The sequence below is a fragment of the Oncorhynchus tshawytscha genome, linkage group LG31 (genome assembly GCF_018296145.1).
Source record: "Oncorhynchus tshawytscha isolate Ot180627B linkage group LG31, Otsh_v2.0, whole genome shotgun sequence".
Classification (NCBI taxonomy): Eukaryota; Metazoa; Chordata; class Actinopteri; order Salmoniformes; family Salmonidae; genus Oncorhynchus; species Oncorhynchus tshawytscha.
Genome location: NC_056459.1, coordinates 15229139 through 15253493, shown reverse-complemented (window position 1 = coordinate 15253493; position 24355 = coordinate 15229139). Strand labels below are relative to the sequence as shown.

The window sequence follows — 24355 nt, the reverse complement described above, 5'->3', positions numbered from 1 at the left end:
TACAGAATATGCTGTGTTGAAATTGGTGTGCCTAAGTGAGAACGGTACTTCAATAGATTTTTGCACTGTGGCTCTGTGGATACATTAAGTGAATATTTTGTACAGTCCATTTAGTTAATGGTCCAGATGTGTGTGTTCACCATAAAAGCTATTGATGTTCAAAAGTCAAAAGGACAACAAAATCAAACCAAACAACACTCAGAATGAAGTAAACAACATTTACTGGAAAATGGAAATCAGCTTTGGGCGTTGGTCAGTCTTTGACAGGGACTGTAACCTCCTAATCCTAACTCCCTGTTGGGTCGTTCCATGTCATTTCAGCAAGCCGTTACACCCACTATCTCAGATTGATTAAGAAATAATTTTTGTAGTTAGAAAAATATAAAATTAGCATTCCTGCTAAATCCTATTGCTGAAATATAATTTGATCTCTGAGAAATTAAGCTGCTTGATTGCACCCAAATTCATATAATATTCAATATGTCCTGGTAGTCCATCTGGCCACATGGCCTTGTGACTGTTGAATGTTTAAAGGTCTTGCTCATATCGACTACGGAGAGCGTGATCACACAGTCTTCCGGAACAGCTGGTGCTCTCATGCATGCTTCAGTGTTGCTTGCCTCGAAGTGAGCATAAAAGGCATGTAGCTCGTCTGGTAGACTTGTGTCACTGGGCAGCTCGCTGCGTTTCCCTTTGTTGTCCATAATAGTTCACAAGCCCTGCCTCATCAGACGAGCGTCAGAGCCGGTGTAGTAGGATTCAATCTTAGTCCTGTATTGACGCTTTGCTTGTTCGTCTGAGGGCATAGCGGGATTTCTTATAAGCGTCCGGATTAGTGTCCCGCCACTTGAAAGCGGAAGCCCTTTCCTTTAGCTTGGTGCGGACATTGCCTGTGATCCATGGCTTCTGGTTTGGATATGTACGTACAGTCACTGTGGGGACGACGTTGTCGATGCACTTTTTGATGAAGCTGGTGACTGAGTAAGAAATTAGGACTGTTGCAGGAATGCTTATCTTGTCTGTTTCTAACAACAGAAACGATTTCAGAACAATCTGACATGTCAAAATCCTCATACTTTTTGAGGTGGAATAAACCCTGATCCCTGTCGCTCAGTAATAAATAAATTATAAATCAAATCAAATCAAATTTTATTTGTCACATACACATGGTTAGCAGATGTTAATGCGAGTGTAGCGAAATGCTTGTGCTTCTAGTTCCGACAATGCAGTAATAACCAACAAGTAATCTAACTAACAATTCCAAAACTACTGTCTTATACACAGTGTAAGGGGATAAAGAATATGTACATAAGGATATATGAATGAGTGATGGTACAGAGCAGCATAGGCAAGATACAGTAGCTGATATCGAGTACAGTATATACATATGAGATGAGTATGTAAACAAAGTGGCATAGTTAAAGTGGCTAGTGATACATGTATTACATAAGGATGCAGTCGATGATATAGAGTACAGTATATACGTATGCATATGAGATAATAATGTAGGGTATGTAAACATTATATAAGGTAGCATTGTTTAAAGTGGCTAGTGATATATTTACATCATTTCCCTTCAATTCCCATTATTAAAGTGGCTGGAGTTGAGTCAGTGTCAGTGTGTTGGCAGCAGCCACTCAATGTTAGTGGTGGCTGTTTAACAGTCTGATGGCCTTGAGATAGAAGCTGTTTTTCAGTCTCTCGGTCCCAGCTTTGATGCACCTGTACTGACCTCGCCTTCTGGATGATAGCGGGGTGAACAGGCAGTTGCTCGGGTGGTTGATGTCCTTGATGATCTTTATGGCCTTCCTGTAACATCGGGTCGTGTAGGTGTCCTGGAGGGCAGGTAGTTTTCCCCCGGTGATGCGTTGTGCAGACCTCACTACCCTCTGGAGAGCCTTACGGTTGAGGGCGGAGCAGTTGCCGTACCAGGCGGTGATACAGCCCGCCAGGATGCTCTCGATTGTGCATCTGTAGAAGTTTGTGAGTGCTTTTGGTGACAAGCTGAATTTCTTCAGCCTCCTGAGGTTGAAGAGGCGCTGCTGCGCCTTCTTCACGATGCTGTCTGTGTGAGTGGACCAATTCAGTTTGTCTGTGATGTGTATGCCGAGGAACTTAAAACTTGCTACCCTCTCCACTACTGTTCCATCGATGTGGATAGGGGGTGTTCCCTCTGCTGTTTCCTGAAGTCCACAATCATCTCCTTAGTTTTGTTGACGTTGAGTGTGAGGTTATTTTCCTGACACCACACTCCGAGGGCCCTCACCTCCTCCCTGTAGGCCGTCTCGTCGTTGTTGGTAATCAAGCCTACCACTGTTGTGTCGTCCGCAAACTTGATGATTGAGTTGGAGGCGTGCGTGGCCACGCAGTCGTGGGTGAACAGGGAGTACAGGAGAGGGCTCAGAACGCACCCTTGTGGGGCCCCAGTGTTGAGGATCAGCGGGGAGGTGATGTTGTTGCCTACCCTCACCACCTGGGGGCGGCCCGTCAGGAAGTCCAGTACCCAGTTGCACAGGGCGGGGTCGAGACCCAGGGTCTCGAGCTTGATGACGAGCTTGGAGGGTACTATGGTGTTGAATGCCGAGCTGTAGTCGATGAACAGCATTCTCACATAGGTATTCCTCTTGTCCAGATGGGTTAGGGCAGTGTGCAGTGTGGTTGAGATTGCATCGTCTGTGGACCTATTTGGGCGGTAAGCAAATTGGAGTGGGTCTAGGGTGTCAAGTAGGGTGGAGGTGATATGGTCCTTGACTAGTCTCTCAAAGCACTTCATGATGACGGATGTGAGTGCTACGGGGCGGTAGTCGTTTAGCTCAGTTACCGTAGCTTTCTTGGGAACAGGAACAATGGTGGCTCTCTTGAAGCATGTGGGAACAGCAGACTGGTATAGGGATTGATTGAATATGTCCGTAAACACACCGGCCAGCTGGTCTGTGCATGCTCTGAGGGCGCGGCTGGGGATGCCGTCTGGGCCTGCAGCCTTGCGAGGTTTAACGTTTAACACGTTTAAATGTCTTACTCACCTCGGCTGCAGTGAAGGAGAGACCGCATGTTTTCATTGCAGGCCGTGTCAGTGGCACTGTATTGTCCTCAAAGCGGGCAAAAAAGTTATTTAGTCTGCCTGGGAGCAAGACATCCTGGTCCGTGACTGGGCTGGATTTCTTCCTGTAGTCCGTGATTGACTGTAGACCCTGCCACATGCCTCTTGTGTCTGAGCCGTTGAATTGAGATTCTACTTTGTCTCTGTACTGACGCTTAGCTTGTTTAATAGCCTTGCGGAGGGAATAGCTGCACTGTTTGTATTCAGTCATGTTACCAGACACCTTGCCCTGATTAAAAGCAGTGGTTCGCGCTTTCAGTTTCACACGAATGCTGCCATCAATCCACGGTTTCTGGTTAGGGAATGTTTTAATCGTTGCTATGGGAACGACATCTTCAACGCACGTTCTAATGAACTCGCACACCGAATCAGCGTAATCGTCAATGTTGTTATCTGACGCAATACGAAACATCTCCCAGTCCACGTGATGGAAGCAGTCTTGGAGTGTGGAGTCAGCTTGGTCAGACCAGCGTTGAACAGACCTCAGCGTGGGAGCCTCTTGTTTTAGTTTCTGTCTGTAGGCAGGGATCAACAAAATGGAGTCATGGTCAGCTTTTCCGAAAGGGGGGCGGGGCAGGGCCTTATATGCGTCGCGGAAGTTAGAGTAACAATGATCCAAGGTCTTTCCACCCCTGGTTGCGCAATCGATATGCTGATAAAATTTAGGGAGTCTTGTTTTCAGATTAGCCTTGTTAAAATCCCCAGCTACAATGAATGCAGCCTCCGGATAAATCGTTTCCAGTTTGCAGAGAGTTAAATAAAGTTCGTTCAGAGCCATCGATGTGTCTGCTTGGGGGGGGATATATACGGCTGTGATTATAATCGAAGCGAATTCTCTTGGTAGATAATGCGGTCTACATTTGATTGTGAGGAATTCTAAATCAGATGAACAGAAGGATTTGAGTTCCTGTATGTTTCTTTCATCACACCATGTCACGTTAGTCATAAGGCATACGCCCCCGCCCCTCTTCTTACCAGAAAGATGTTTGTTTCTGTCGGCGCGATGCGTGGAGAAACCCGCTGGCTGCACCGCCTCGGATAGCGTCTCTCCAGTGAGCCATGTTTCCGTGAAGCAAAGAACGTTACAGTCTCTGATGTCCCTCTGGAATGCTACCCTTGCTCGGATTTCATCAATCTTGTTGTCAAGAGACTGGACATTGGCAAGAAGAATGCTAGGGAGTGGTGCATGGTGTGCCCGTCTCCGGAGTCTGACCAGAAGACCGCCTCGTTTCCCTCTTTTTCGGAGTAGTTTTTTTGGGTCGCTGCATGGAATCCACTCCGTTGTCCTGTTTGTAAGGCAGAACACAGGATCCGCGTCGCGAAAAACATATTCTTGGTCGTACTGATGGTGAGTTGACGCTGATCTTATATTCAGTAGTTCTTCTCGACTGTATGTAATGAAACCTAAGATGACCTGGGGTACTTATGTAAGAAATAACACGTAAAAAAAACAAAAAACTGCATAGTTTCCTAGGAACGCGAAGCGAGGCGGCCATCTCTGTCGGCGCCGGAAGTAGCCTATTGATTTCCCATTCCCTTTCTCCCTCTTTAAGATATGGTCGATAACATGTACTAATTTACAGCTCTTAGTGCATAAACACTACCCGCCAAATCATTCTGGAGACTGGGGCTATAACCTAGGTCTGTGGAGTGTATGTGTATCTATGTTGGTGTCTGTGCTTGTGTGCGTGCATGTGTGTGCTATAATGTAATATAATATATATATGCCATTTAGCAGACACTTTTATCTGAAGCGACTTAAAGTCATGCGTGCATACATTTTACTTATAGGTAGTCTGGGAATGCTCTACAAAATGAGCTACAAAGGATCACCCATATGCAAAATGTCTCTTTGCTGTAAGTCAGCAAAGAGGCCTTGAGCCAGGACCGTGATGACCATTCCATGTTTAGGCATCCCATCTGCCTATGAGACTGATGGTGGGTTAGGGGTGAGAGGGGACAGGACTGTTGAGTATGTGGACTGAGAGCTGCTGGTGATTTGCTGATTTCTCTTCTGCTTCAACGGCTCCCACAGGAGGGTTAGACCCTCCCGACTGAAATAGTCCATGAAAGCCACCTTCTTGATTGTTCATCTGACAGATGTGTTGTGATCCCTGTCAAGTCAAGTCAACTGGCCGACATTGAACAGACTTTACAACAAAAGTGCGTGTGTGTGCATGTGTGTGCGTGTATGTGCGTGTGTGTGTGAAGAGTCATGACAGGCATTGTGATATGGGCCAACTCATGGACAAACGCTTTAAATTAAAACAAGGTCAGGTCAGTGGATCTAAATATTGTCTATTCAATGTATTTCTGTTTTAATTGCACCTGTCTCTATTCAAACAAAAGGTTAACTAGATTAATTGTTGGTTATCTCCCTCTCACGCCATCTCTGTCTGTATTGGGTCTTGGTGTCAGTCAGTGTATAAACGGGGGCCCTCACCGAGGGCCCTCACCTCCTCCCTGTAGGCCGTCTCGTCGTTGTTGTCTCGTCGGCCGTCTCGTCTACCACTGTTGTGTCGTCCGCAAACTTGATGTGTTATAAATAAACACGATGGGTTCGACCGGGGAGAAGACACAGGACGAAATCGGGAGGTCATCATCCTCGAGCAACTTCTACAAGTTCTACCACACGACATTCGAACCTGGGTCCGAGAGCACGAGCCCAAGGACGGGCTTATGGCGGCCAAGCTTGCACTGCAGTATCTTAATGCACGTAAAGGGGGCCCCACCACAACCTGCAGCACCCGCTCCAAGGAGTCTGAGACACAAGGGACATCAGAAACGCCAGAGATGGTGGAGGTAACTCTGGGGGTTATGTGTCTGGGAGGGAGGTAAGGGATCATGCAGTTCGCTCTGATGGGGGGGGTCTGACCTGTTTTTACTGCCGGCAGCAGGGGCACAAAGCTTCAATGTGTCCGCTACGTAAATCCAAGCTCTCAGGTTACTGTTATGTACCCAGAGAGGGGGATGGTGTTCAGAATAGACAGACTTGGGAAGGGTCATGCTTGGTACCTGTAAAAGTGAATGGTAAAAGTCTTACTGCAATGATTGACACCGGCAGTTCCCTGTCATTGATCAGAAAAGGTAATGTACCTGTTAATGACATTGATTATGGTCATCAGACACTGATCCAATGTGTCCATGGTGACCAGTCACAGCAGCCCACAGCTGAGCTCACAGTTGAGATTCAGGGTCAGAAATACCTCCTCAAAGTTGGGGTAATGGAGAAGCTACCTTTTGAGATGATTTTGGGGAGGGATGTGCCTGTACTCTCTGATCTGTTGGGAAGTGTGTGGGGTCAGCTATATGAGCAGTCAGTTTGCCAGTCTGATGTTCAGATGGCATGTTCAGTTGTCACTCGTGCCCAGACCAAAGCTGGTTTACAACCTCTGCCTGACTTGTGTGATAGTCTTTGCGAGGGGGGAACCAAAGGGCCCAGAAAGTCACGCCGCCAGCGGCATCTTGAGAAGTATGTGGGAACCCCTGTACCTGTTGCTGATGTGTCTGGGTTAGAGGTGCAATGGGATGTTCCACAAAATTTTGCTACACTGCAGAAGTCTGACGCAACCTTGAAATGTTTGTTTGACAAGGCCTTAGCTGGGGACAGTCAATCTTTATGTGGGGGGATTTACACAGTAGACAACCACATACTCTACCTTGGGTCAGAGGCAGATAGCAGGAAGTTGGTGGTGCCATCTACCTGTAGACCACTTGTTCTCAACCTTGCACATACAGTTCCATGGGCGGGCCATCTAGGGCAACATAAGACCTATCTTAGGCTAGGCTCCCGTTTCTTTTGGCCCTCCATGTATACTGATGTACAAAAATACTGCAAATCATGCCCCACGTGCCAGAAAACCAGTGCTGTCCGTAGGTCTGAACGGGCTCCTCTATGTTCACTGCCAGTTATCTCTACCCCATTCAAGAGAATTGCAATGGACATTGTTGGACCCTTGGAGAAGAGTAGTGCAGGTTACAAGTATATATTGGTGATCTGTGACTATGCCACCCGGTTCCCAGAAGCCTTCCCACTCCGTTCCATAACCACTCCAAAGATAATCAGTGCTCTTGTTCAGCTCTTCTCTCGTGTAGGAATCCCAGATGAAATCCTGACGGACCAAGGGACAAACTTCACCTCGCGACTGATGGTTCAACTCCACCGACAGCTGGGCATTAAAGGCTTGAGGACTACTCCCTACCATCCCCAAACGGATGGGCTCGTAGAGAGATTCAATCAAACGCTCAAGAACATGCTGAGGAAGTTTGTGGCTGACACTGGTAAAGACTGGGATAAGTGGTTACCCTTTCTGCTTTTTGCTTACAGGGAGGTGCCTCAGGCATCGACAGGTTTCTCGCCATTCGAACTCCTCTATGGAGGAGAAAGAGGAACTCTCCAAAGGAAAGTCCTTTCTGGTCCGCAGAGTAGAAGAGGATGAGTCGGAGGGAGTCACAGAGGCATGGAAAGAACGAGCAGAAGTCATACTGGCTCACCTGGAAGAAGACAAGCAAGATGAGCTGAAGCAGCTGTTTGGCAAGTATCCGGCCCTCTTCAGTCAGAGACCAGGAAGAACCAAAGTCCTGGAACACGTCATTCGTTTGAAACCTGGCCAGAACCCTGTCCGCCAGCATCCTTACCGTGTGCCTGAGAGGCTGGTGGTAGCCCTCAAGGAAGAGGTCCACACCATGATAGAGATGGATGTTGTCGAGCCATCTTCAAGTGAATGGAGCAGCCCTATTGTCATTGTCCCAAAGAAGGATGGCTCTTTGCGCGTCTGCATGGACTTCCGTAAGGTGAATGCCATCTCCCAGTTTGATGCCTATCCCATGCCCCGCATTGACGACTTACTGGAGAGAATAGGTAGAGCTCATTACATCACCACATTGGATCTCTGCAAAGGGTACTGGCAGGTGCCCCTGGATGAACAATCCAAGGCCTACACTGCATTCCGGACGCCAATGAGCCTGTTCCAGTTCAAGGTCATGCCGTTTGGCCTTCATGGGGCACCTGCGACTTTCCAGAGGCTGATGGACAAGGTCCTCCAGGACTGTGACGATTACTGTGCTGCTTACTTGGACGACGTGGTGATCTACAGCCACTCCTGGGAGGAGCACATACAGCATCTTAGCAGCGTCCTGGGGAAGATCCATGAAGCAGGCCTCACGCTTAACCTCCTGAAGTGTGAGTGGGCGAAACAGGAGACAAAGTACCTGGGTTACCAGCTGGGTAAGGGTGAAGTTCAGCCTCAGGTGGAGAAAGTGGAGTCCATCAGGAATAGCCCTCAACCCAGAACCAAGACACAGGTGAAGTCCTTCCTAGGTCTGGCAGGGTGGTACCGGAGATTCATTCCACAGTTTTCGACCATCGCTGTCCCTCTGACCAACCTCACTTCGAAGGGGGCCAGCAACCCTGTGAAGTGGACTGAGGAGTGTGAGGAAGCCTTCATGACACTGAAAAAACGACTGTGCTCATTCCCTGTTCTCCAGACCCCTGATTTTAAGAAGAGATTTCTCGTGCAGGTCGACGCTTCGGCTGTAGGAATTGGAGCTGTACTGGCCCAAGGGGAGCCAAGAGAAGAGCTTCCTGTGCTGTACCTGAGTCGGAAGCTGTTGCCCAGGGAAACCAGGTATTCTACAATCGAAAAGGAGTGCCTGGCTATAAAGTGGGCCCTAGATAGCCTCCGTTACTACCTTCTTGGGAGGGAATTTGACCTGCACACGGACCACAGAGCACTGACCTGGATCCAGACCATGAAGGACCGGAATTCTCGTGTGACCAGGTGGTATCTGGAGCTCCAGCCCTTCAGGTTCTGTGTCCGTCACAAGGCAGGAAAAGAGAACGTTACTGCGGACTACCTATCAAGGCTCCCGAACATGGTCGCTTCAGGAGAGGAGGAAGGTAATGTGACGTAGAAGTCCGTCACTGGCCGCGGGCAGCATTTGGTTCTTTAACGCACACACATATTCATCACTCCTCCCTGCGCCATTATACCATAAGTTAACAATGTGGGTCGACACACAATTTAACTTCTGTCTTGGTGCATGCATTTCACACTTGTCAATGTTCATATTTGAGAGATACAATAATTATTATACTTATCAATGTTGTGGATGAGCGCATTGTTTGTTTGTTCTGTTCCTCTCTCTCCATCTCTGTAGCTTCTGGGTATGCTGGAAAAGGACCCGAGCTAAGGGAATTGGGTTGGCTTTATAGTGCCTGTCCCAAATGGCTCATTAATGCATATGGGCATATTGAAAGATATTGTCAGTAATGATGTAATGTTGTAAATGTTATGTTGTGATATTGTTTAAAACCGTGTTGCAATGTATATCCTTTAGTATGTTTAGTTCATGGAAAATGTAGGTTTGTATTGTTAATTGATTAATTAATTAGGGTTAATTGTTCTGAGGGGAGGGGCTAGCCCTACAAAAGGAACCTCTCTCCAGTCTCTAAGGGGATTTTTTGGATTGAGCTGTGGATGGGGCAGCATTGTTGTTAAGCTGTCCCATAAGGTAGACGTTGATGGCAGTACTGTTATTTTCTGTTCCGGAATCACTTGTAAATAAACACCTTTGCACAGAAGAACTTTTGCGGTTCCGCCATCTTTTTATTTTTATAGAGGTTAGGTTATCCAGTTTAGCCATCTGGCCTACTCTACGTGACAGTCAGTAAGATGGTCATTGATCTACTGGCTCTGCCTCTCCAGGGTATCAGTCACTCTCTACACCATAAACGCAGCCCTGGCATTTAAACAAACCCACTGTTAAAAGTAGAGACAGGCTAGGTGGAGGGATTGATGAACGCAAAACAAATCTGTCAAGAATCATTCCAATGAACAGCATCCTGTACCTGACTTATACAATATGCTTTTCCAGCTTTTTAGCTCCATTCCTATGCTGTATACATTGGATTTTATTGTCACATTTAATAATATCAGTACTGTATACAGCAGTAGGATCTTAATTTGATCACCCTGTTACAGGATAACTTTCATTCAATGCAGGACAATTAAAATGTGTTGTTTATTTGAGGTGTAAAAAGGCTTCTGAAGTTTGTAATTTCCACTTAGAAATTTCAGACTTGATTTTCCCTTGCGCAAAACGTATAAACCCCTACATAAATGTCCGTTAATTATTATTCACACAATCATTCACATTTCCTGTTGCTGCAGGATTCTTTTCCTGGCTCAAACTGGCTCAAATTAAGATCCTACATCTATAATGCATCCCATCTGTGGTTTCTAAATGGGTCTCTGTTGTACAAACACATCACTTGTCCATTGCTGTGAACCTGCTCATAGTGTATCACAACTATATCTCAATGTGGCAAGGAAGATATGTTTTAGGAAATATTGCTTGAGTCATGTACTGGGGTGCCAGAGACAGAGTAAATCTATTGTCTGAAGTTTCCGGTGCTCAGATGAGTCAGACTACAGCAGGTTACAGACTCTTTTACCGATAGGGAAGATTGTTCTTGATGGGAGATTTCTTTCTCTGTCTGTTAGAACCCTTTGATTCAGCATAACTTCATCTATGAATCCGTCTGTGCTCCCTAGCGCCACTGTCAGCAGGAGAGAATTAGATATTACATGTTATATTTTTCATATTTATAAGATGACGGTGAATCACAGGCAGTCATTATTGGATGGGTTTGCTCTCTGCGTATGTAGAATCCTTATCGCTAGCCCTGATCTGAGCTGGCGTGGTCAGGGCACACCCACCCTCACCTCTCCTCCACCACCAAGACCCATGCTGGGACCATGTCCCTTCTTGTCTTTCCTGCCCTAACCATGGCCCACTCCCCTCTGCCTTGAAACAATGTTACAGGAGCCAGGGCTTACACATGATAGACACACACACAGAGACACGCACACACACACACGGAGACGGAGATGCAACGAAAGACGCATCGAGTGGGTGGCCTCTGGGCTCTGTTTGTGTGGATGGATGTTGATGAAGTGGCTAGAGAAGGGGAGAGGAGGCGGGTGGGCGGTGGGGGAAGAGACATGATGTCACATGTGCACGATGTTACACATACAGGAGCTGAGATCACACAAGTGGCCAGATACTGGCAAGATGTTGAAAGGATACGGTGTTCTGTACAGCACTGTACGGTACAGTCGTTCCAAGGAACTGGCTAAGATAGGCGGTCCCTCCCTGCTATCTTTAAAGGGGGTGTAGCTGACAACCTGAAGCATCTTCTCATCAGGTTACAGCACCAAGGCAGGTTTCACCACAACATGCTATGTTCCATTTCCCTTTGAGTATGACACCTGTGCATGGATGAATCATAGAAGAGGAGGGAGAAGATGAGCTTTTGATATTTTCCCACGGTGCCCACTCTGTTCATGCCATCCGTTTAACTGGTTCTGGACCTGTAGTAGTTAGCTAATGCCACAGGTTCATAGGGGTGGTCCATTCTCCTTGTTTGGAAGCCTGAAAAGCTTGAAAACAGTGGGATATTTTCTTCCAATGTCATGTTAAATCATTCTGTTCAAAATGAGAACCATGATCTGTAACTGTGATAGTATCATAGATGTCAGTCTAGTTGGGGATTGTAGCTGTGGAGCTGTCATTGCTGTCCTGCCCTGTCATCTCGTGTCCCTAGAGCAGTGGTTCACCACCATTTCCATTCAGTGGACCACCAAATCACTGTCAAAACCTCTTGAGGACCATTATTTGTGGAGTCACTAAATGTTTTAACATTAAATATCTTGCCGGACAAATTTTGAGTCCGTTTTATCCATGAATGTAACAGTTAAAAGGCCTATTATTATTATTATGAACAATTTGTATTTTTTAAAGAAATTAACATTTCTTATAATATAATTAATAACCCCAACTGTTTTTATTTTTGAAGGAAAATAAATTGCACCAAAAAAAAAAAACTACCACAGACCACAGGTTGAAAACTACTGCCTTAGAGGTTAATCAACATATGGAGGAGGCAGATCCTTGTTAGAATCACTGCTGCAGGCTACAGAGGGTCGTGTCTGTATGTGTATTTGTGTGTGCGTTTGTTAAATTCACAGAAGCAGGGAACAGAGGGTCATTTTAAAAACGTCAGTCAGTGGCCTTGGTTCCAGGACAAACCAGATGGAAATTGAATACTTCCTTCTCCTGACGCTGGTGAATATTGATTATTGTCTTATTGATCACAGCTTCATCAGACCACAGGCAACATTTGTATATTGGGTACGTACACCCAGAGCCATTGATCATAGTCTGTCACCACAAGTTAATCACTCGGTCCAGTATTAACCATGTTCACTGGGCTCCAGTCCGATATGTGTCCATTTCAGCCAAAGGCAGCACACCATGAAAAGATGAACTATATATACAAAAGTATGTCAACACGCTTTCTAATTAGTGGATTCGGCTATTTCAGCCACACCCGTTGCTGACAGGTGTATAAAAATTGAGCACACAGCCATGCAATCACCATAGACAAACATTGGCAGTAGAATGGCCTTAATGAAGAACTCAGTGACATTCAACAAGTCAGTTCATCAAATTTCTGCCCTACTAGAGCTTCCCTGGTCTGCTGTTATTGTGAACTAGATATGTCTAGGAGCAACAACAGCTCAGCCACGAAGTGGTAGGCCACACCAGTTCACATAACGGGACCACCGGGTGCTGATAAAAATTGTCTGTTCTCGGTTCCAACGCTCACTACTGAGTTCCAAACTGCCTCTGGAACCAACATCAGCACAAAAACTGTTCATCGGGAGCCTAAGATCACCATGTGCAATGCCAAGCGTCGGCTGGAGTGGTGTAAAGCTTGCCACCATTGGACTCTGGAGCAGTGGAAACGCGTTCTCCGGATTGAGGAATCATGCTTGGAGGAGGAATAATGGTCTGGGGCTGTTTTTCATGGTTCGGGCTAGGCCTCTTAGTTACAGTAAAGGAAAATCTTAACGCTACAACATACAATGACATTATAGATGATTATGTGCTTCAAACCTTGTGGTAACAGTTTAGGGAAGGCCCTTTCCTGTTTCAGCATGACAATGCCACCGTGTATAAAGTGAAGTCCATACAGATATGGATTGTAGAGATCGGTGTGGAAGAACTAGACTGGTCGGCACAGAGCCCTGACCTCAACCCCATCGAACACATTTGGGATGAATTAGAACGCTGACTGCGAGCCAGGCCTAATCGGCCAACATCAGTGCCTGACCTCACTAATGCTCTTGTTGCTGAATGGAAGCAAGTCCCTGCAGCAATGTTCCAACATCTAGTGGGAAGCCTTCCCAGAAGAGTGGAGGCTGTTATAGCAGCAAAAGGGGGGCCAACTCCATATTAATGCCCATGATTTTGGAATGAGTTGTTCGACAAGCAGGTGTCCACATACTTTTGGCCATGTAGTGTGTCTTGCTGCTGTAACGGAGGTGGTTTGGTAAACCATGCTTGCTTGATAGCTAACCTTGCCTCAGACCTGAAAAGTTGTGTTTGCTCTATGAGTTATTACCTAGGCTTTAGCTCAGAGGGCTGACACAACCATGTGGCGCGTGGGAGACACAGACTCAAACATCAGTTTGTCACACTGCTTGGAGACAGTCAAAAGAGTACTCACTCTTTTATGAGGGTCCTTCATTCAGTAAGTTTACTGTGAATTGGAGGCAGTGTTCAAACTTTTGGGCTTGGTGGGCCAGAATAACATCTGAGTGGTGCCCAACTAGACATGATGTATTTAGAAATAGGACAGGTAAACAATAGCTTTTTAGTAAGCAACTGTAAAATCACACTTCACACCAAACTCACACTTAAGAACACATTCTAATTACCATTAATGATGTATACATTTTTTAACAGTTGTGGCACAGAAACAGCAACCAAGTTTCTATGTTCACGAGGCTAATAACTTGAATATGTTTAAAATGTCTTGAATATGGGAAAGATGTAAACATGTGTATTTGCAGCTCTGATCTGTCATCATTTCTACCCCACTGTTTCCTCCATACTCCGCGGAAGTGCCCTCGACCCCTCTTCGCTTCCCACCACTTCCCTGACCAAACACACACGACTCCTTCCAGAGCTCTCTCTCACACACACACGCACATGCACGCACATGCGCACGCACACACACACACTTCACACACACACTGCTGAGTAAGAGAGTAGACATGCAGCGAGACACGGGAGCCGGTGTTGACTCACACCCGTCCTAAAAAACACCCAATTAAAGCTTCCACTCCACTGGGTACAATATGTCAGGCAGGAATTGCTGCTCTTTGTTTGTTTGGGTAAACCCTGATGTATTTCAGCAAAGAAAGGATTTCGACCTGATCAGAGTTATAAGATGTTAGCTTATGGTGTATACCAGAGTTCATCTTATTCAAGCTCATTGGATGATTCTCCCCCGTTTGGGACTTTTCCTCCTAAGACAGCTCTGCTTATGCCCTGCGTATGAATAAACCAAGTACACCACCTAGTACATCAGCTATACCACTCAAAGAAGTCATTTTATCAACTGCACACCCTCATTCATAACATTAGCCATTTAAATGTAGGTCATAGCACAGTACATTGGGTACAATCATCTCTACACTATTACTGATTCTGTGTGTGTGTGTGTGTGTGTGTGTGTGTGTGTGTGTGTGTGTGTGTGTGTGTGTGTGTGTGTGTGTGTGTGTGTGTGTGTGTGTGTGTGTGTGTGTGTGTGTGTGTGTGTGTGTGTGTGTGTGTGTGTGGTGGCTGGCTGGCTGTCTAGCAGAGCGAATGCTTCTGACCTGGGCTATCTTACAGAGGGATGTGCCACAATATTGGTGGTGTTAGCCCCAGCTCTCCCCTCAGTCCCCTCAGTCAGTAATCACAGAAGAGTCTTCTTTGGCTCTGTTCCAATATCCACACTAGCATACCACTCAAAATGAAGCAATGTATTGGGCATGTATTATAAGTGATGCTATTGTGGATACTAAAACATAGCCTTCATATCTACCCAGGCAGCTCTCCCTCTGAAGCAGCCGACACATGGGTTCGAATAGTATTCATTTTCTTTCAAATACATTGAGTGTTTGATTTACCCTGCCTGGAATGCCAGATGGATCCAGTCAACAGCTCTCTAGAACAGAGGGAGGGGAGATACTGTAGATGGCTCCTAAATAGCTTAATTACTCACTGTGCTGTGTTTTCAAAATGAATATCCAATGCCGAACACGATTCACAGTGAATGAACAATAGCGACTGACTGTGGATGCTAAAACACTCATTTTACTCCACTAGTCAATGTTTTCTTTCCTGCTTCTTTCCTGTGTAAGGCTGATTACTCCATGCCTAGCACACAGTTTCAGAGAATCAGAAAGCATCGAACCCAACTCAACCTCACCACTTTCTCCGCACTTCATATCTCCCTGTCTCTTCCAATAAATGTGTGCAATTCAGTCCTTGAGCTGTTCTTGTCTATTGATGTTCTGTATTATGTCATGTATTTTGTTTTGTGTGGACCCCAGGAAGAGGATCTGCTGCTTCAGCAACGGCTAATGGGAATCCTAATAAAATAATAAAATACTAAATCCGGCTGTTTCTCTCCCTGTCTCTCTCTGTTTCTCTCCCTCTCACACACCCACTCTCTCTGTCTGTCTCTGTTTTTGTCACTGCCTCTCTCTCTCTCTCTCTCTCTGTCTCTCTCTGTCTGTCTCTCTCTCTTTCTCCCCCTCTCTCTCTGTCTTTTTTTTCACTCTCTCTCCTTAAATTTTGGGGTGGTAGTCATGGTAATGGCAGGTCATGTGCAAAGAAAACCCCACTTTAGAGCAAAGAATCTGATCTGTGCGTCCAGACAGAGGTCGCATATGGAGGATTCGGTTTGCATCAGAATTCAGATCCATATATGGAGGTGGTATAAATCTGGAGTCAAAAGATCAGATTCCATGTTTCTTTTTGCTGTTTACACTGAAGGGAACACATATCATACTGTATCAGCAGGTTAGGAGAGCCTTTTAGCTAACCTAACCTTAACCCTTTTCGTAACCTTAATCCAACTCTCCTAACCTGTTACGTTCATTCTCCTAACCTGCTGCGTAAATTCTCCTAACCTGCTACGAAAAGTAACTTCCGTCCGTAGCTGTATAGGCCTACCATCTAGTAAAACCCCTTTAATGCACCTCCACAGGGAGAAACCAGAGTCCTATATTTTGAGAGTTGGGCCAAAGCGGTTTCTCTCTGAATGATCTGAGAGTACCACTTTCTCCTCCACAGCTGTTGCTAAGTGATAATTGACACTTCCATATTGTGCTGTTTATTTCTGATAGTTTTCAAAACCCATGAAGATGTCAAGTGAAAGCAGATATGTCGTTTTTTGAGACCATAACACAGTGCCGACTTGGATACACATTATCCCGAATGCTAATAAAAAAAACGTCTGTTAAATTAACTGCTCTGTTTTGCTTGTTGACAGCGAGTAATTTTATAGGGAATTGTCGGAGGCACTCTCATATTGTACATCACTAACATTTTGAGAATAAAGGAGCTAACATGGCATCCGTTCTAATACCTGGACGAACTCTCTTAAATATATGGCTCTCGGAAAACCAACTAATGTCCATTGTCATGACAACCCCTTTCATTATCTGACAGGAAACAGCAGAAGAGGCCACTATACGTATCTTTTCCCTGAAAACCAGAGAGGAGAGTTCATACTGATAGTAGCCTCCTGGCTCTTACTGTCAAGAGTTACAGCCTTATTCTAAATGTGATTAAGTAAATAAAATTCCTTGGCAATCTACACACAATACCCCATAATGACAAAGCGAAAAATACATATTTTTTACATTATTTTTTACTATTTTACATAAATATTCAGACCCTTTACTATGAGATTCGAAATTGAGCTCAGGTGCATCCTGTTTCCATTGATCATCCTTGAGATGTTTCTACAACTTGATTGGAGTCCACCTGTGGTAAATTCAATTGATTGGACATTATTTGGAAAGGCACACACCTGTCTATATATGTCAGAGCAAAAACCAAGCCATGAGGATGAAGGAATTGTACATAGAGCTCTGAGACAGGATTGTGTCTAGGCACAGATCTGGGGAAGGGTACCATATTTTTTTCAGCATTGAATGTCTCCAAGAACACAGTGGCCTCCATCATTCTTAAATGGGAGACGTTTGGAACCACCAAGACTCTTCCTAGAGCTGGCCGCTTGGCTAAACTGAGCCATCGGGGGATAAAGGCCTTGCTCAGGTAGGTGACCAAGAACCCGATGGTCACTCTGACAGCACTCCAGAGTTCCTCTGTGGAGATGTGAGAACCTTCTAGAAGGACAACCATCTCTGCAGCACTTCAACAAGCAGGCCTTTATGGTAGAGTGGCCAGATGGAAGCCACTCCTCAGTAAAAGGTACATGACAGCCCACTTGGACTTTGTCAAAAGGCACCTAAAGACTCTCAGACCATGAGAAACAAGATGCGCTGGTCTGATGAAACCAAGATTGAACTCTTTGGCCTGAATGCCAAGCGTTACGTCTGGAGGAAACCTGGCACCATCCCTACGGTGAAGTATGGTGGTGGCAGCATCATTCTGTGGGAAGGTTTTTCAGCGGAAGGGACTGGGAGACTAGTCAGGATCGAGGCAAAGATGAACAGAATGTCCTTGAGTGGCTCAGCCAGAACCCAGACTTGAACACTATCAAACATCTCTGTAATATTTCAGTTTATTTTGAATAAATCAGCAAAAATGTCTAAACCCGTTTTTGCTTTGTCATTATGGGGTATTGTGTGTAGATTGGTGACAGGGAAAAAAACAACTTAATACATTTTAGAATAAGGCTGTAATGTAACAAAATGTGGAAAAAGTCAAGGGGTCTGAATTCTTTCCGAAGGCACTGTATATAACAGGATTGGGGTCAAGTATGAATAGAGACACGAATTGCTCTTTAATTATGTTCAATTCATGAATTTGAATTGTATTTCAATTGGACATACCCCACAGGAAGCAGAATTTGAATGAAAGGAAGTGGAATTTATTTAAAATAAATGTAATTAAATTCAAATGACTTATTTATTCTACACATCCCCATAATTTTGGTTACAATAGCATAAGGTTGAAACATTTCATTTTCTAAACTCATTCTCTTGAAACAATTGTAAATTATTATAGTGGTCTGGAAATATTCTAAAACCATGTTGTGGGTTGTCTATAATAATCCATAATTCCCTTAATGTTCAAAATATCAGAAATAAAAAAATCCCAGAATGCATTAGATCAAACACTTCCTTATGGAGACATGCCAAAGCGAAATACTGCTTCACATCTGAGTTATAATCAAATTAAGATTTGAAATGGTGTGCATATTATTTGCATTAATAAGTGGCATTGATAAAATATTTGTGAAATGAAAGAGACTCATGTTTCACTTCTCAATTGAAATGGTTTCAATTGGTTTTAATTCAATTCTCCTTTCTTCAATTAAATTCACATTCTGCTTCCTGTGGGGTGAGGCCAATTCAAATTCAATTCTAATTCAATTCAGACATTCCAACCCTAAAGCTATAATTAGATTCCGAGCAACTAGACTGGACATTGTTTTATAATGTCTGACTGCAGTGGGCAATAAAGCAATTAGTGGATTCAGAGCTACTAGACTGGATACGGTTTTATAATGTCTGACAGCAGTGGGCAGTAACAGAAGTAAGTGCACTAGACTGGACATCCAGTTTACTAGACTGGATACTCACTGTCTTATAATGCCAGACAGTTTAGTACTGTCAAGGGTTCAGTTTAGTACACTGCTAGGGTTTAGTTTAGTACACATTGTGTGGGTTCAGTCCTCCAAGTTTGGCCATGGCCTGCCATGCCTATGAACATGTCAGAGGGGGGTTGTTAGAGCATTTTTGTGGTGTGGGCAAAATTATTATCCTTAAAAATACACTCAGCATGGTAATGTCATCATAAACAATAAACCCATCACTGACATCAGTACTATTTAAATTAAGGGAGGGTGCAGATTGGGAATAGCCAATATTGAATCCTGTTGATCCTAATTATTGTCTGTAAAATGGGAGCATTTGATAATAAAACGTTTTTTTAAGATAGCCCAATTTGAGTACTCTTTTGAGTGCTGTGTAGTAGGCACACACACACCACACACTCTCCACCAGACTCTCTCTTTCCTTTGGTCCTCACGCGCGAGTACACACTGATTTACTGTTTCGCCAGCAAAAATGTTTCCTTGTTGAACAAAAGCAACAACAACAAAAAAGTATTATAGAGTGTAGCATCTTCAAATCACAGAAAATCATTCATTTTATCATTGATTTGCGCCCTGTGGTTGCTTTTGACAAATACACGGTTTGCTTAACTAACACAAAGAGATGCACACATGAGATATTGGTCTATAAAAAAAACGCGATTTCTATACGAAATACACGATTACCCTATAGCCTAAAACCTTCTTGAGAAAAGTACATTTTCAGTCACGCATATCCCCACGAATATATGCATTCACATGCTTTCTTACAGACAATAATAAGGCATATAATCTCAAAAGCAAGTTCCCACCAATGATAGTAGGCTAAATATAATATGCCACCGGTGGTTCCAGTAGAAAAGCCTTACCTCACCACCCCGTACATCACAAGGACATTCCCGAGCAATCCCACCACGCAGATAACCGAGTAGAGCGCGGTGATGGAGATGGCTACTATAATATTGGAGGCGCTCTGAACCGGGAGCTGCTGGGTGTAGTTTTCCCCGTTGGGCACGAACCCCATCTCGTCGTCCGGGTAGGTGACATTGAACGGAATCACCGAGTACATGTCGAAATCAGCCGGTTCAGCACCAGGGGCAGTGGACGGCTCCGGCTCTAGGACTGTCGCGCGCCTGTGACTGTTACTGTTCTCTGGTCTGTGGTGCTGAAAAGTTATCCAAGCACTACTGGTCGGCTGGTCGGACACGGCTCGCGCTTTTGTTTCGCCTGCTCGGCGTTTTATTGGCTGGAAGGTGTGTACTGATCCTCACGCGCCAAAGGGCAAGGTGCACAGTTTACAGTTGGTCTGTCTCACCAAGGGGTCGAACATGAAAAACAGAACGATGACAGACTTCCCAACCCCCTAAAATAAGAATAGAAAAGCAAAAATTATTTCACTTCTGTTTAGAGTTCACAGAACATTAGGATGATTCAAGAATTGTTCGGTCTTGTGTCTGGTTGAAAGAGAGGAGTCCTGTTCTCAGGAGGATCGGTCTGTGTAATGTTGACGGTAGCCTTTAGTGGGAAAGGTGCATGCGGTGATTTGGTCTCGCTCTCCAAACGTCTAATAATGTAAACACTCGCGCACTGCAAGTGTTTTTTTTTCATAGCCTAACACATCAAAGCTGTGCATAGTAGGCTGATAATTGTTTTAGCCTATTCCGCTGAGCTACAGATTCATCTTTACACGTATTGTAGGCTATGTGACAGAACATACACTATGTATACAAAAGTATGTGGACACACCTTCAAATTAGTGGATTCGGCAATTTCAGCCACACCAGTTTCTGACAAGGTGTATAGAATCGAGCACACTGCCATGCAATCTCCATAGACAAACATTGGCAGTATAATGGCCTTACTGAAGAACTCAGTGACTTTCAACATGACAGTATCATAGGATGCCACCTTTCCAACAAGTCAGTTTGTCAAATTTCTGCCCTGCTAGATTTTCTCCAGTCAACTGTAGGTGCTGTTATTGTGAAGTGGAAACGTCTAGGAGCAACAACGGCTCAGCCGCGAAGTGATAGGCCACACAAGCTCACAGAACAGGACCACCAAGTGCTAAAGTGCATAGCAGGTAAAAAATAATCTGTCCTCGGTTGAAACACTCACTACCGAGTTCCAAACTGCCTCTGCAAGCAACATCAGCACAAGAACTGTTCGTCTGGAGCTTCATGAAATGGGTTTCCATGGCCGAGCAGCCGCACGCACACAAGCCTAAGATCAGCATGCGCAATGCCAAGCGTCGGCTGGAGTGGTGTAAAGCTTGCCAGCATTGGACTCTGGAGCAGTGGAAATGAGTTCCCTGGAGTGATGAAAAGGGGGACCAACTCCATATTAATGCCCATGATTTTGCATTGCAATGTTTGATGAGCAGTTGTCCACATACTTTTGTTCACGTAGTGTATGATAAAAACATTGTTGGCGTACAAGAACATGATAATGCAATTTTATTTTCATAAATTCCCAAATGCAGGACTTCGAATGAAAGGAAATCATTCATATTTACTGGGCCTAGGCTTATTAGTGATACAATTACTGTGTGTCGACGTAGGTAGTTCTAGGCATAGTGCTTGGCAAGGCAAAAATAAAATATTCTAACAAGGAATTGAATGGTGCCTCAGGTGGTTTTGATGTGGCAATATTAATAATTTAATTGGAAATGTGGAAAATGTGGAATAGTACAGCAACACTCTACATATCGTGCCAATAGGGTTAACCCTTCTGGTGGGAATTGTAACGTGGTTCCACTCCTGGTGGTTTGTACGTCAAACCATAGGGACGTCCGCCGAGAACATGAAAGAGAACGTGTGTCGCGGCCACGGGGTCTATAAATGAGTTCTTGAAGGTACTGAGGTTCCACATGCTGTCCCTAGTCCGCGTGTTGCAGGCCATGTCCAGGGACCAGTGGTTTGTTATGCTGGACCTGAGGAATGCATACTTCCATGTTCCTGTTCACCCAGCTCATTGGCAGTACCTCCGATTCGCTTTCGAAGGGCGGTTTACGAATTGATGGTTCTTCCCTTCGGCCCCCCCCCCCTGGCACCCCGCACTTTCACAAAGTGCATGGACACTGTCCTGGCACCTCTCACGTACCAAGGATTGTTGATCCTCAATTAACTGGACGATTGGCTGATTTGTGCCCCGACCAGGACCCAGGTCCTGTCAGACAGAGACATGCTTCTGACCCACATCGGCGGGCTGGGCATTACTGTAAATGACAATAAGAGTCGTCCAATGCCCACCCAGAGGGGGCCTTCATTGGCATGGAACTGGACTCAGTCCTCATGAATGCACGCCTGCCCACCAGAAGGGTTCAGCAGGGGCGGGTGGTATCCGCCCTGACCTGCCAGCGCCTGTTGTGCTTGCTGATGGCGGCCTCGTTGCTGATTCCCCTGCTCCTGCGCCTGCTCCATGTCCAGCATCTTCAACGATGGTTCAACTCCCACCGGCTGCACCCGAAGCTCCACCATCACCGCCAGCTGCGGGTGACCGCACAGTGCCTCAGGGCAAGTTGCTCCTTTCTCTTAGGTGGGGTGGAGATGCTGAGAATGTCCTGCCGGGAGCTGGTCAGCACAGACTTCTCCCAGATCGGCTGGGGGGGGGCAAGGGCAGGTCGGCCAGCTCTCCTTGGAGCGGCGGGCGCTTCATTACACTAGAGCTCCGAGCTGTACTGCTGGCCCTGTGGTCTTTCCTTCCACATCTGAAGGGAAGACATGTCCTGGTGAGAATGGACAACACCACAGTGGTGGCTTACATCAACCATCAGGATGGATTGAGGTCACACCGCCTCCATCTTATGGCAGGGAAGCTCCTTCTCCTGTGACACAGTACACACAGCGGAGTGTTACCAATATATTGGAGTGATATAACTGTGAGCTATATAACCTTCGTTTTGGTTCCAGGAACCAAACACGTTTCTTCAAAGGGTTCTCTTAACACATGACAGCCAAAAAAACCTTTTGTGTTTACTGTAGATCGATTGAAATGATTCAAAGCTTTAGAGCTTTTACAGTATCAGACTGTATCAGATTGTCAGAAAGAGGCAGATTTTCATTTCTCTCTGTCTATAGTTTCTCTCTTTCTCCCTCCCTCTCACTCTCTCACTCACTTCTTCTCTCCTCCCACTCTCTCTCTCCCTCTCGCTTTCTTCATTTCATAATTTCATTGATTCCTCTCTTACTGTGTCGATGACTATATTCTGAATCCAGCTCCTCATTACTCTCCACTTTACCAGGCTCCATAATGGCCATTAATTTCCTGCTATGTAAAGTGGCTATACTAGCTCTTGTTCACACACCACTAAACCCTTCAGGAAATATACAACACTCTTCCACCCACAGGGCTTAGAGGACCAGTTCGTTATTAATAATATAAGCCTCATGTACCTCTGGAGTTCACACAGGTTGCATCCGACATGGCAACCTATTCCCTATATAGGGCCCTACTTTTGACCAGAGCCCTATGGGTAGTGCACTAAAGTATTCTGGAAACAGGAGACACAGGGTTGTGAGATATGGGTTTGATCCCATACACATGAAAAGTGGGATATATACGGAGGGTACAGGGCAACAGAAGACGAACAGCAGAGTAAGTATCTTGGAGATTGCGGGACTCCACCCGGAGGGGCAGATCTCGGGCGGCTTTGGAAAACCAGTCCTCTACTGTCAGGATGGTGTTGCCATCAGAGAGACATAAGAGAACAACATAGTGAGGCAGTAACACATAACACACAGCATGGTAGCAACACAACATGACAACAACATGGTAGCAACACAACATGACAACAACATGGTAGCAACACAACATGGTAGCAGCACAAAACATGGTACAAATATTTTTTGGCACATACAACAGCACAAAGAGCAAGGCGGTAGAGACAATAATACATCACGCAACGCAGCCACAACTGTCAGCAAGAGTGTCCATGATGAGTCTTTGAATGAAGAGATTGAGTGTTTGAGTGTTCGTAGGAGCTCGTTCCAGTCAGGGCAGGCAGAGTGGTCAAAACTGGGAAAGCTAGAAAACAATAACTAGAAAAAGACAGGAGCAAGGGGAAAACCACTGTTAGGCATGACCAACAAAACAAACTGGCAACAGACACACAGAGAACCCAGGTATGGGTATAATGGGGAAGATGATTGACACCTCTGACAGATCAGGGTGTGACAGATATCCCCTTAATCATCTCTGATCTAATGTGTCACAACCATATTTATTAATGGGGCAGAGAGAAATCCTTAACGTAGAACATTACATCAAAACAGCCTAGACATTTCCATCTCCTATCTCTTCTCTATCTCTGTCATGCGTACTCCTGCTCCCTCCCTCGGGCACTCGACGTCGCTATCTACTAACCACCGGTCCTGGATGCCACATTGCGCACAGCTGGCAACCATCATTGCACACACCTGCTCCCCATCATTACGCACACCTGGACTTCATCACTACCCTGATTACTGTCCCTCCATATAGCCCTCTGTAGCCTCAGGCATCAGGAAGTATTGGATTTGGTTACATTCAGTACGCGGCTCCTGTTTTGTATTTTAATCATGTTTATT

The 24355-nt window shown here is 45.3% G+C and overlaps 1 protein-coding gene across 1 annotated transcript in view; it reads right to left on the bottom strand.

Moving 5' to 3' along the window:
* The window catches only part of LOC112229647 (delta-type opioid receptor-like), a 28916-nt gene extending 8873 nt beyond the window's left edge, over window positions 1-20043 (bottom strand). The window contains exon 1 of the mRNA XM_024395590.2: window positions 19661-20043. Coding sequence (XP_024251358.1) covers window positions 19661-19860 — 200 coding nt within the window. The 5' untranslated portion in view covers window positions 19861-20043. The remainder of the gene's footprint in view (window positions 1-19660) is intronic.
* Between the last annotated feature and the right edge of the window lie 4312 nt (window positions 20044-24355).